Raw genomic sequence first — 14,304 nt, 5'->3', positions numbered from 1 at the left:
GACCATGTGAAAGTGGCCTGATTTGATGAAAGTGTTCACTACTCTGAGGTCTAGGATTGGTCTCAGAGTTTTGTCCTTCTTTGGTATCAGAAAGTACAGTGAGTAAACTCCTGTGTTTATTTGTGTGTTTGGCACTAATTCGATTGCGTTCTTTTGCAATAGTGCCTGCACTTCTATCTCCAGGAGATTGGAATGATGTTTTGTCAAATTTTGTGCTTTTGGTGGTATGTTTGGAGGGAATTGTAGAAATTCTATGCAACAACCATGTTGGATAATTGCTAGAACCCAAGTGTCTGTAGTGATTTCCTCCCATGCTGTGTAATAATGACTTATTCTTCCCCCCACTGGTGTTGTGTGGAGGGGGTGAGTGACATGTGAGTCACTGTTTAGTAGTAGTGGTTTTGGGGCTTTGAAATCTTCCTCTATTCCTAGGGAATTGCCCTCCTCTATATTGTCCCCGAAAACCTCCTCTATACTGTCCCTGGTAACTGGACGGTGTTGCTTGTGAGGTGCTGGCTTGTGTGCTCTGACCCCAAAACCCCCCTCTAAAGGGTGTTTTACAGAATGTGCTGTAATTCCCTCTGCTCTGCGGGGAGTAGAGCGCGCCCATGGCTTTGGCAGTGTCTGTGTCTTTTTTGAGTTTCTCAATCGCTGTGTCCACTTCTGGACCGAACAGTTCTTTTTCGTTAAAAGGCATATTGAGAACTGCTTGCTGAATCTCTGGCTTAAATCCAGACGTTCGGAGCCATGCATGCCTTCTGATAGTTACAGATGTATTAATTGTCCGTGCAGCTGTATCTGCAGCATCCATGGAGGAGCGGATCTGGTTGTTGGAAATGGGCTGTCCCTCCTCAACCACTTGTTTTGCCCTATTTTGTAGGTCCTTGGGCAGATGTTCAATGAGATGTTGCATCTCATCCCAATGGGCTCTGTCATAGCGCGCAAGTAGTGCCTGGGAGTTCGCGATGCGCCACTGGTTTGCAGCTTGTGCTGCGACTCTCTTACCAGCTGCATCGAACTTGCGGCTTTCTTTATCTGGGGGTGGTGCATCTCCAGATGTGTGGGAGTTGGCCCTTTTCCTAGCTGCACCTACAACGACAGAGTCTGGTGGCAGCTGTGTAGTGATGAAAGCCAGGTCTGTAGGAGGCGCTTTATACTTTTTTTCCACCCTTGGTGTGATTGCCCTACTTTTGACCGGCTCCTTAAAGATTTCTTTTGCGTGCCGGAGCATACCAGGGAGCATAGGCAGGCTTTGGTATGAGCTGTGGGTGGAGGAGAGTGTGTTGAATAAAAAATCATCCTCGACCTGTTCTGAGTGGAGGCTTACATTGTGAAATTGTGCTGCTCTAGCCACCACTTGAGAATACGCGGTGCTGTCCTCTGGTGGAGATGGCTTCGTAGGGTATGCCTCCGGACTGTTATCTGACACTGGGGCGTCGTATAGGTCCCATGCGTCTTGATCTTGGTCACCCTGGCTCATGGTGGTGTGAGCTGGGGAGTGTGATGGAGTTTGTGCTGGTGAGACGTTAATCACGGGCGGAGGAGAGGGTGGTGGGGTAACTTTTTTCACCACTTTTGGTTGTGGTGTCTGTTCAGTTTGGAACTCCAACCTTCTCTTTCTTCTAATAGGGGGAAGGGTGCTTATTCTTCCTGTCCCCTGCTGTATGAAAATACGCTTTTGCGTATGGTCCACATCAGTTGATTGTAGCTCTTCCTCAAACCTATGCTTTTGCATTTGGGAGGTTAGCGAGTGCTCTTCTGTATAAGAGCCTGAAGCTGGGTCAGTTGCAGTTTGTTTCGGGACCGAAACCCTGTCTGCGTCTTTTTTCGGCTCCGATGTGACTTTTTTCTTTTTCGGGGCCGAAACCTCTCGCCGCCGATCTTCTTCGGGGCCGCTGTCTCGGCGTCGACGCTTGTCTCCAGCACTTTCTCGGTCCCGAGAAGGCTGCGTGCCGGTGTCTCGACCGGAGTCGGACGATCTCGGCACTGTTTGGGCCTTTTTCGGTGCCGACGGTCGGTCACCGAATTTATGGGTCGAGCCATGGCCTGGTGGCAGTGGCGTCCCCTGGGCCTTGTAAATCTTCCTCTGAGTGGTTTTCGACGTCTTACTCACGGTTTGTGTATCGTCGAATCCTTCGGAGTCCGAGTCTTGGATCGAGAAGACTCCTCTTGTTCCTCGAACTCTCGGTGGGCTGTCGGCGCGGACGCCATCTGAAGTCTTCTGGCTCGACGGTCTCGGAGTGTTTTTCGGGGCCGGAACGCACGACAGGCCTCACAGGTGTCCTCACTGTGCTCAGGTGACAGGCACAGGTTGCAGACCAAGTGCTGGTCTGTATAGGGGTATTTATTGTGGCATTTGGGGCAGAAACGGAACGGGGTCCGTTCCATCGGCGTTCTTCAGCACGCGGTCGGGCCGACCAGGCCCCGACGGGGGATCGAAAAACTACCCCGAAGGGCACCGGAGCTCTTCGATCCTTCGACGCGGTGTTGAACCTAACTACGCCGATCCCGAACGCAACAATACCGACAAAAATCTTCCGAAATTAGCTAACTTTCCGTTCCGAAACTCGGAGCGACAGGAACACGTCCGAACCCGATGGCGGAAAAAAAACAATCGAAGATGGAGTCGACGCCCATGCGCAATGGAGACAAAAGGAGGAGTCACTCGGTCCCGTTACTCGAAAGACTTCTTCGAAGAAAAACAACTTGTAACACTCCGGCCCAACACCAGATGGCGAGCTATGCAGAACATGCGTATCTACAGCGACAGATGCCATCAAACTAATAATTACTAGTTGGGCAGTGCCAGGGGTTGCAAGGGGAAAGCCAGGGGTCACAGCTGGGACCCCTAAATGACGTCCATGGGCATTCTCCAGTTGGACTGGGGGGGAGGGGAGCACTGTGCACCGCTTGCAGGAAAACATCACAATTGTGAAAATCGATGATGCTTGCTATAATAGTTTGAGGAGGTACGTCTGGCTTCGGCATGATGCCCGGAACTCTGCGAGTGCGATTGACAGAAAAATACTTGGAAAGGCTGCATGGATATAGTCCCTTCAGGATAGTATCCTTCACGAACAGGCTAACTACTGGGCCCTCTGTCTTCTCAAGTACCCCCACAGTGCGGAAATTATCTACATGTGTCCCTAAAAGTCTTCGAGTTTTGCCCCAAGAGTCTCCGTCGTGGTGCAAAGTTCTTTCAATTGCTTATGCAGCAACATTGTTACTGTGATGCAATGATTTCTTCAGCTGCCTTTACCTGGTGCCCAGGTTACAAAAGTCCGCTCTGATGAGGGAGACCTATGTGGTGACTGTATCTATTTTAATATCTAGAGAGCTTCTGATCCTCTGAATCACTGCCATGCCATGGGAGGGGCAAATAGACTGGCATGCCTAGGCCGCCCCCACTACTTGCCAGGGAACTTCAGCAATGAGATCGCCCTGCGGCCTATCAGGTCTGCCATCGCAGCCCCCTCTCCCACCCCCTCCACAGGGCAGTCAGATGAAGTATGTGGTGCAAGAACGAATTCTATTTTTCAGCATAGGCCTCCCAGGTTATAGCAGTGTCTTGGGCCATGTTTAGGGTCTGCGCTGCCCCCTGCACCCATACGAGGTAGATGGCCCGTACAAGGAGCGCTGGGCTCTACAACATCAAAGCAGCCCCCTGTGTGGGCCAGAGGCGCTTACCCGAACCCCAGGAAGGGGGATCTAGGGCAGTGTCCCTCCAGTAGCGCCAGTGGTGGGCTATCACCAGGGCCTGGTGGTACTGCAATCAGTACGGGCCAAGGTGGTCAGTGGGAGACTGAGCAGGGAGATGTTCCAATGGGGGAGGTGAAGCAGGGCCTCTAAAGCCCAGGTGTCGTCAGTGCCAGTTTTCAGGTGAAGTGCGGCCCTTTAATTGCACTCTGTAGCGAGAACTAGGTGGAGCCTATCAAGTTCTCAGTGTCACCCCCCAGGGCCCAGTCATGCAGCCGCTGTCGCTCCACTGCTGGCTCTAGAGTACAGGATGGCCAGCCGCAGTTGAGGAGTCCGCACTGCATGTTCCTCTGGCCATCGGTGAGGACTAGCTCCTCGATTACGCCACTGCCCATTTGAGGAGAAGCACCAGCGCCTTCAGCCGCCCCCTCACCCACGAAGTAGACCAGAGAAGGTTCTTAACTGTGTGCAGGGCACGCCGCGTGCTTTTCCCCGAGGTGCAGTCAGAACTTGGCAAGCATCAGGCCGCACCAGCACGAAGGCCGCGGCCGCCCACACCAGGGTAGGTGGGCCCCACATGGATGGTGTGGCTGAGCGCTTCTGAGGTGGTTGCAACTTGCCTCAGCGGTAGCTCCGAAGCACTGCATCACTGATGCTTGGTGGCAGGCAGCGGATGCCGGTTTTAGTGTCTACTTTTGGTGGGGCTTAGGAGCCTCACTAGGCTGCGTCCATCTTCCTCGGCTGCCCGTTTAAAATCTAGCTTGAACTAGACTGGCATGATGAGCACAGATTCACAGAAATCAAAACTAATCGAAAGAGGAGGAAAAGGGAAGAAGTAGGAAGAAGAGATCAGCATTAAGGGAAGGATTGAAAAAAAAAAAACTGGAGTTACAGAGGAAGGGGTTTGCTACTAAAATACAAAGGCACTGGAACAAAACAACCCAAATAAAATATAAAACTATAACATTAATAAAGAGAGGCACCCAACTGTTTAAATTAGTCAACCTGAGAAGTGGAGAAATAGTTTGCAGTATGAAGCATTAAAAGACGAATACCACAGACAAAGGGAAAAAACAACAAGAGATCTGAAGGGGGGCCAGAGATCAAACAGCGAGAGACATGAGAAAGGGGACAGTGAGAACAAGGCAAAGAGATAAAAAGACAGGAAGAAGGCAAGATAAAGAATGTCTGCAAGAAGCAAAGCAGCCTCCTAGCTAAGTTTACACTTTATCAACAGTAAATACAAATACCAAATCTCCAGAAATCTTGAGCTCACATGATCTAGATTATGAAACTGGGTATGACCACATCTACTCCTCAAGAGTTACCCTTCCTCACTCAGCAGTAAAAGGTAGGTTAGCCCTATAGTAATGAATATCTATTGTTGGCTAATGAAGGGGTTCTGAATTCCCCCCAAGCCAAAGTCAGGATATCCCTACATAATGCCAAGCCATGAAATACTATCTTCAACCTACTAGAGGTCTGCACAGTACTTGCAACTGAGGGCTGACCACAATACATATTAAGGGGTGTCTACTCACAGGTGCATCCGCACACATTGGAGTCTTGAATATACAATAAATCTGCTCTACTCGGGTGCATCCTCACAGCTCAGGAACGAGAATACAGAATGAGACCTGGTCTGTTTCCATGTAAATCGAAGGACAGGAAGACTGGAACGCAGACTAAGGCTTCTCTGCCCCCCCCACCCCCACCCCACCAGATGCATATCCATGGCTCAGGCACTGCAATACACAAGTCTAGTCTAGCTCCGGAGTATCCCCACAGCTAGATGACTAGAATATACAATAAAGCTGGCATACTGCCATCTGTGTCTCCCTGGGTCAGGGAGTATAATACAGAATAAGGTTGCTTTCCTCCTATGTGTATCCCTCACGGTTTTGGGGGACTAGAATGGAGAATAAGGCTGCTCTACTTCCAGGTGCACCCCCCACATCTGAAGGATTAGATTACAGAATAAGGCTTTGCACTCCCAACTGCATCCAAACAACTCAAGGACTAGAACAGAGCATAAGGCTTGTGTACTGCCAGGTATGTCTACACAATACTCTGGGACTAAAATCGATAGTAAGACTGGTGTATTTTGTTTGGTGTCTCCATACGAGTCAGGGACTGGAATACAGAATGAGGCTGCTCTACTCCCAGGTGCATACCCAGAACTCGGAACTAGAATACGGAATAAGGCTGCTCTACTCCCAGGTGCATACCCAGAACTCGGAACTAGAACACAGAATAAGGCTGGTCTACTCTCAAGTACATCCTCACGGCTTGGGTCTCCTCTCAAGTACATCCTCACAGCTCAGGACTAGACTACAGAATAAGGCTGGTCTACTCTCAAGTACATCCTCTCGGCTTGGGACTAGAATACAGAATAAGGCCTGGTCTACACACGGGTGTATACTCAGGGCTTGAGACAACACAGAAAAAGTATGATCGGTTATCAGTTACATCCTCGCAGCTAAAGACTCGAATACAGATTAAGGCCTGGTCTAATTCCCAGGTGTATTTCCCAGGAATTGGCCACAATATATAATAAAACCGCTTTACTTTTAGATACATTCCCAAGGCTCAGGGCCAGAATACAGAATAGGAATGCCATTCAGGAAGTAGGATACTTCCCCATGGAAGGCCTACTCGTAACATGGAGGTCTAGCTGCTGAAACTGCCCCAAGCCTGGGGAATGAAGTCTTCTCACCAGTTAAACCAGTGGATCTTGCGCCTGAGGAATCACAGGCATGGAAGACTGTTCTGTGTGCCCAGGACTAACCTCAATGGTGATTCCGTGGCATAGCAGAGGATTTACCCTTGCCATCCGCAAGTGGTGTACTCTGCAAATAATCCTGCATAACCTCATGCAGCAAAACGAAACTGCCAAAGGACCTTTCAAGGTGCTGCCTGCCCATCTAAGTATTACACAGCAAACTGGTAATGAAAATGTCACTTACCCAGTGTACATCTGTTCGTGGCATCAGTCGCAGTAGATTCGCATGTTTTGCAATAGCTCGCCATCTGGTGTTGGGCCGGAGTGTTACAAGTTGTTTTTCTTCGAAGAAGGCTTTCGAGTCACGGGACCGAGTGACTCCTCCTTTTGTCTCCATTGCGCATGGGCGTCGACTCCATCTTCGATTGTTTTTCCCCGCAGAGGGTGAGGTAGGAGTTGAATTGTAGTAAAAGTGCCCATGCAATGGAGTGACTAAGTATGTACCTACTTAAGGTTGAGATGATACATATACAAATAGTTGAAGGTAACTTCCAAACTGCTACAGGCTCCCGGGGAGGCGGGTGGGCACATGCGAATCTACTGCGACTGATGCCACGAACAGATGTACACTGGGTAAGTGACATTTTCAGTTCGATGGCATCTGTCGCTGTAGATACGCATGTTTTGCATAGACTAGTAAGCAGTTATCTCCCCAAAAGCGGTGGATCAGCCTGTAGGAGTGGAAGTAGTTTGAAATAATGTTCTTAATACGGCTTGACCTACTGTGGCTTGTTGTGCGGATAACACGTCTACACAGTAGTGCTTGGTGAATGTGTGAGGCGTAGACCATGTGGCTGCCTTACATATTTCTTGCATTGGGATGTTTCCTAGAAAGGCCATGGTAGCACCTTTTTTCCTGGTTGAGTGTGCCCTTGGTGTAATGGGCAGCTGTCGTTTAGCTTTAAGGTAGCAGATCTGGATGCATTTAACTATCCATCTGGCTATACCTTGTTTTGATATTGGGTTTCCTGCATGAGGTTTTTGAAATGCAATAAATAGTTGTTTAGTCTTTCTGATGTTCTTTGTTCTGTCAATGTAATACATCAATGCTCTTTTGACATCTAACGTATGTAGTGCCCTTTCAGCTACGGTATCTGGCTGTGGAAAGAACACTGGAAGTTCCACTGTTTGATTTAGATGGAACGGTGAAATAACCTTTGGCAAAAATTTAGGATTGGTCCTTAGGACGACCTTATTTTTGTGAAGTTGTATAAAAGGTTCTTGTATAGTAAACGCCTGAATCTCGCTTACTCTTCTTAGGGAAGTAATGGCGATGAGAAATGCCACCTTCCAGGTTAGGAACTGTATTTCGCAGGAGTGCATGGGTTCAAAAGGTGGACCCATAAGTCTAGTTAGGACCACATTTAGGTTCCATGAAGGAACAGGTGGTGTTCTTGGTGGTATAATTCTCCTAAGTCCCTCCATGAATGCTTTAATGACTGGTATCTTATATAGGGAAGTTGAATAGGTAGTCTGCAGGTATGCAGATATTGCTGCAAGGTGTATTTTAATGGAAGAGAAAGCCAGGTTAGATTTCTGTAAGTGAAGCAAGTAACCCACTACATGTTCTGGAGTTGTGTGTAATGGTTGTATTTGATTAATATGGCAGTAGCAAACAAACCTCTTCCATTTACTTGCATAGCAGTGCCTGGTGGATGGCCTTCTGGCTTGCTTGATGACTTCCATACATTCTTGGGTAAGTTGTAAGTGCCCGAATTCTAGGATTTCAGGAGCCAGATTGCTAGATTCAGCGATGCTGGATCTGGGTGTCTGATCTTTTGGTTGTGTTGTGTCAACAGATCTGGCCTGTTGGGCAATTTGATGCAGGGTACTACTGATAGGTCTAGCAGCGTTGTGTACCAGGGTTGCCTTGCCCAAGTTGGTGCTATTAATATGAGTTTGAGTTTGTTTTGACTGAGTTTGTTTACCAGGTAAGGAAGGAGAGGGAGAGGAGGAAAAGCGTAAGCAAATATCCCTGACCAGTTCATCCATAGGGCATTGCCTTGGGACTGTTTGTGTGGGTATCTGGATGCGAAGTTTTGGCATTTTGCGTTCTCCTTCGTCGCAAACAAGTCTATCTGAGGTGTTCCCCAGAGTTTGAAATAAGTGTTCAGAATTTGGGGGTGAATTTCCCATTCGTGGACCTGTTGGTGATCTCGAGAGAGATTGTCTGCGAGTTGATTTTGGATCCCTGGTATAAATTGTGCTATTAGGCGAATTTGGTTGTGAATTGCCCAACGCCAAATTTTTTGTGCTAGCAGGCTTAACTGCGTGGAGTGCGTCCCCCCTTGCTTGTTTAAATAATACATTGTTGTCATGTTGTCTGTTTTGACGAGAATGTATTTGTGAACTATTATTGGTTGGAAAGCTTTTAGTGCTTGAAAAACTGCTAGAAGTTCTAGGTGATTGATATGCAGTTTTGTTTGATGTACGTTCCATTGTCCTTGTATGCTGTGTTGATCGAGGTGTGCTCCCCACCCTGTCATGGAAGCATCTGTTATTACGTATTGTGGCACTGGGTCTTGGAAAGGCCGCCCCTTGTTTAAATTTATGTTGTTCCACCACAGAAGCGAGAGGTAAGTTTGGCGGTCTATTAACACCAGATCTAGAAGGTGACCCTGTGCTTGAGACCACTGTGATGCTAGGCACTGTTGTAAGGGCCTCATGTGCAGTCTTGCGTTTGGGACAATGGCTATGCATGAAGACATCATGCCTAGGAGTTGTAACACCATATTTGCTTGTATCCTTTGTGTTGGATACATGCGTTGTATGATGGTGTTGAAATTTTGAATTCTTTGTGGACTTGGAGTGGCTACTCCCTTTGATGTGTTTATTATGGCTCCTAGGTATTGTTGTACCTTGCGCGGCAGAATGTTGGATTTTGTGAAGTTGACGGTGAACCCTAGTTTGAAGAGGGTTTGTATGATCTGATTTGTGTGATTTGAGCACTCTATGAACGAATGGGCCTTGATTAGCCAGTCGTCCAAATATGGGAACACATGTATTTGCTGCCTTCTTATGTGTGCAGCGACTACCGCTAGACATTTGGTAAAGACTCTTGGTGCGGTTGTTAATCCGAAAGGCAGTACCTTGAATTGATAATGTATTCCTTTGAATACAAACCTTAGGTATTTCCTGTGCGATGGGTGTATTGGTATATGGAAATAAGCATCCTTGAGGTCTAAAGTTGCCATGTAGTCGTGCAGTTTTAGCAATGGTAATACTTCCTGTAGTGTGACCATGTGAAAGTGGTCTGATTTGATGAAAGTGTTCACTACTCTGAGGTCTAGGATTGGTCTCAGTGTTTTGTCTTTCTTTGGTATCAGAAAGTACAGTGAGTAAACTCCTGTGTTTATTTGTGTGTTTGGCACTAGTTCGATTGCATTCTTTTGCAATAGTGCCTGCACTTCTATCTCCAGGAGATTGGAATGATGTTTTGTCAAATTCTGTGCTTTTGGTGGTATGTTTGGAGGGAATTGTAGAAATTCTATGCAATAACCATGTTGGATAATTGCTAGAACCCAAGTGTCAGTAGTGATTTCCTCCCATGCTTTGTAGTACTGACTTATTCTTCCCCCCACTGGTGTTGTGTGGAGGGGGTGAGTGACATGTGAGTCACTGTTTAGTAGTAGGGGTTTTGGGGCTCTGAAATCTTCCTCTATTTCTAGGGAATTGCCCTCCTCTATATTGTCCCCGAAAACCTCCTCTATACTGTCCCTGGTAACTGGACGGTGTTGCCTGTGAGGTGCTGGCTTGTGTGCTCTGACCCCGAAACCCCCCTCTAAAGGGTGTTTTACGAAACGTGCTGTAATTTCCTCTGCTCTGCGGGGAGTAGAGTGCGCCCATGGCTTTGGCAGTGTCTGTGTCTTTTTTGAGTTTCTCAATCGCTGTGTCCACTTCTGGGCCGAACAGTTCCTTTTCGTTAAAAGGCATATTGAGAACTGCTTGCTGAATCTCTGGTTTAAAGCCAGACGTTCTGAGCCATGCATGCCTTCTGATAGTTACAGATGTATTAATTGTCCGTGCAGCTGTATCTGCAGCGTCCATGGAGGAGCGGATCTGGTTGTTAGAAATGGTCTGTCCCTCTTCAACCACCTGTTTTGCCCTATTTTGTAGATCCTTGGGCAGATGTTCAATGAGATGTTGCATCTCATCCCAATGGGCTCTGTCATAGCGCGCAAGTAGTGCTTGGGAGTTCGCGATGCGCCACTGGTTTGCAGCTTGTGCTGCGACTCTTTTACCAGCTGCATCGAACTTGCGGCTTTCTTTATCTGGGGGTGGTGCATCTCCAGATGTGTGGGAGTTGGCTCTCTTTCTAGCTGCTCCTACAACGACAGAGTCTGGTGGCAGCTGTGTAGTGATGAAAACCGGGTCCGTAGGAGGCGCTTTATACTTTTTTTCCACCCTTGGTGTGATTGCCCTACTCTTGACCGGCTCCTTAAAGATTTCTTTTGCGTGCCGGAGCATACCAGGGAGCATAGGCAGGCTTTGGTATGAGCTGTGGGTGGAGGAGAGTGTGTTGAATAAAAAATCATCCTCGACCTGTTCTGAGTGGAGGCTTACGTTGTGAAATTGTGCTGCTCTGGCCACCACTTGAGAGTACGCAGTGCTGTCCTCTGGTGGAGATGGCTTCGTAGGGTATGCCTCCGGACTGTTATCTGACACTGGGGCGTCGTATAGGTCCCATGCGTTCTGATCTTGGTCACCCTGGCTCATGGTGGTGTGAGCTGGGGAGTGTGATGGAGTTTGTGCTGGTGAGACGTTAATCACGGGCGGTGGAGAGGGTGGTGGAGTAACTCTTTTCACCACTTTTGGTTGTGGTGTCTGTTCAGTCTGGAACTCCAACCTTCTCTTTCTTGTAATAGGGGGAAGGGTGCTTATCTTTCCTGTCCCCTGCTGTATGAAAATACGCTTTTGCGTATGGTCCACATCCGTTGATTGTAGCTCTTCCTCAAACCTATGCTTTTGCATTTGTGAGGTTAGCGAGTGCTCTTCTGTATAAGAGCCTGAAGCTGGGTCGGTTGCAGCTTGTTTCGGTACCGAAACCCTGTCGGCGTCCTTTTTCGGCTCCGAGGTGACTTTTTTCTTTTTCGGGGCCGAAACCTCTCGGCGCCGATCTTCGTCGGGCCCGCTGTCTCGGCGTCGAGCCGTGTCAACACCGGCATCTCGGTGTCGACGCTTGTCTCCAGCACTTTCTCGGTCCCGAGAAGGCTGTGTGCCGGTGTCTCGACCGGAGTCGGACGATCTCGGCACTGTTTGGGCCTTTTTCGGTGCCGACGGTCGGTCACCGAATTTATGGGTCGAGCCATGGCCTGGTGGCAGTGGCGTCCCCTGGGCCTTGTAAATGTTCCTCTGAGTGGATTTCGACGTCTTACTCACGGTTTGTGTATCGTCGAATCCTTCGGAGTCCGAGTCTTGGATCGAGAAGGTACCTTCCTCTTCTTGTTCCTCGAACTCCCGTTGGGCTGTCGGTGCGGACGCCATCTGAAGTCTTCTGGCTCGACGGTCTCGGAGTGTTTTTCGGGACCGGAACGCACGACAGGCCTCGCAGGTGTCTTCGCTGTGCTCAGGTGACAGGCACAGGTTGCAGACCAAGTGTTGGTCTGTGTAGGGGTATTTATTGTGGCATTTGGGGCAGAAACGGAACGGGGTCCGTTCCATCGGCGTTCTTCAGCACGTGGTCGGGCCGACCAGGCCCCGACGGGGGATCAAAAAAACTACCCCGAAGGGCACCGGAGCTCTTCGATCCTTCGACGCGGTGTTGAATCTAACTACGCCGAACCCGAACGCAACAATACCGACGAAAATCTTCCGAAATTTAGCTATTTTTCCGTTCCGAAACTCGGAGCGACAGGAACACGTCCGAACCCGATGGCGGAAAAAAAACAATCGAAGATGGAGTCGACGCCCATGCGCAATGGAGACAAAAGGAGGAGTCACTCGGTCCCGTGACTCGAAAGACTTCTTCGAAGAAAAACAACTTGTAACACTCCGGCCCAACACCAGATGGCGAGCTATTGCAAAACATGCGTATCTACAGCGACAGATGCCATCGAACATAAAGTTACAGCAAATTAATTTGTAAACTGTAAAATAAAGACCTGGGGCTGCAGTATTCTAGGGAATACAGAACCACTACAATGCAAAACAGTAAAAGAGCAGATTAGAAGCGATAGCGTGGTCCAGAGCAGAGGGGATGACAAAAAGAGTCCATGATGACATAGGCCTGGGCAGAGTGGACGACAGACCGAGCAGAGAGAACAAAACGGGTAAAGTAGAGTGAGATGGTGCGAGGTGCAGCTTGCAAAGAGGAGTCTTTAGTTTCTTTCTGTATTTCAAGAGTGAGGCAGTGGACCCAAAACAAAGATGCAATTAGCGTATACACTACCTTGACAATCTTGATCTTGCTATGGTAGGCTTCTAGAGTGTCATAAAAGGTCCGAATCACCTTACGAAACTCCTCAGAGGCCTCGTCTACTTTCACCAGCTCCACTTTGTTATCCTGGACTTCAGCTATGCCTGGTGGTGAAAGCAGAGGAAACAACGGGGTCAGGCCAGGGCTTTTTGCTGCTCCGCTGACTAATGCTTTTTCATAACTTTAAACTCCCACCACCCTAAATAAACGGTGTCATCAATGCAATGCTAGGAGCTCGATCACTGCACGAACGAGGACAGCGGTTGAAGACAGCAGTATCAAATTGGCAGGTTTGCTATATATCACAGTTTTACAGTTCTTAAGCTACGTAAATCAGATGATGTTACAGCATGCAGGTCTGTTGCTGGTGCGTTTCACAGATGCATATGCTTAGGAATATTTTGTCAAGAGGCTGGAGCCTTTGATTAAAAATAAAGTAATATCTGTAACATTGACAGAAGTGTTGTTGCCTGCCACAGCCGATCCCCGTGTGCATCAGTCTGTTGCGAGGTGGGCAAATTCCTAAATCCAGCCTCAGATTTACAGGAACAAACATCTCAAACAAGTAGAGGACTACAGGTTGGAGGGGCACACATGTCAAGTTTATCAAATCAAAGCAGGTGGAAATCCATCATGGCACACAGCTAAAGTCAGATACTGGAGCTCAGGATGGTGCTCCTGGCACTCCAAGCTGTTACAAAACAAGGCTGTCCTAATGCACAATGGCAATATGACAAATTACTACATCTTTAAGCAGTGCGGCACTCACTACCTACATCTGTCAAAGTTATTTTAAGGGAAAACCTAAAAATACTGACCCCAACCGAAGTTGTGTGTATCAACACTTTTGGGACACTCCGCAATCAACTTAAAAAGGAATTCTTGATAACTGGCACAATTTTGACAAGAACATCAATGAAAACCTTTAAGTAGACACAAAATCTACAGACATGTATCGAAGGACGAGTAAAACTATGTGTGAAAGCTGGGGCATGGAAAAACAATGTCATTTACAAGTGGGCCATGCCCATAAGCACTGAATAGTCCTGCTCATATGTGGAGCATTAATAAATAAGTGTGAGTGTGCGTATATGTCAGGTCTTTCAGTTGAAAAGTCTATTTAAAAAGCAAATAAGCAGTTTTGCAGAATGATAAAAAGGATGTTCTGGTCAAATTTGGTTTATATTTATTATTAAAAAGAAGCCTGTTGTATTTTAAAGAGTTAATAACAAACCGTGAGCACAAAGAGCTTCGACACCCTCCGCACCATGGACACACCAACTCCGCTCCCCACGAACTCCACCAGCTCCAGCCGCCTGACCTCCTGGACCACCATCAACGACGACGAAACTCGCAAGACCATGAATTCCATCCACTCCGGATCACCGTCAGACCCCTGCCCACACCACGT

The 14,304-nt window shown here is 48.0% G+C and overlaps 1 protein-coding gene across 2 annotated transcripts in view; it reads right to left on the bottom strand.

The window, feature by feature from the left end:
- PARP10 (poly(ADP-ribose) polymerase family member 10) overlaps positions 1 to 14,304 on the bottom strand; it is a 227,371-nt gene that overhangs the window by 46,488 nt on the left and 166,579 nt on the right. For both annotated transcript variants that reach the window (XM_069221161.1, XM_069221160.1), the window contains exon 9: positions 12,867 to 12,997. In XM_069221161.1, the coding sequence (XP_069077262.1) occupies positions 12,867 to 12,997 (131 nt within the window). The remainder of the gene's footprint in view (positions 1 to 12,866; positions 12,998 to 14,304) is intronic.

Source organism: Pleurodeles waltl, chromosome 2_2 (assembly GCF_031143425.1).
Source record: "Pleurodeles waltl isolate 20211129_DDA chromosome 2_2, aPleWal1.hap1.20221129, whole genome shotgun sequence".
Taxonomy (NCBI): domain Eukaryota; kingdom Metazoa; phylum Chordata; class Amphibia; order Caudata; family Salamandridae; genus Pleurodeles; species Pleurodeles waltl.
Note: the sequence above shows the minus strand (reverse complement) of the source record. Positions and strands in the feature narration are given on the sequence as shown.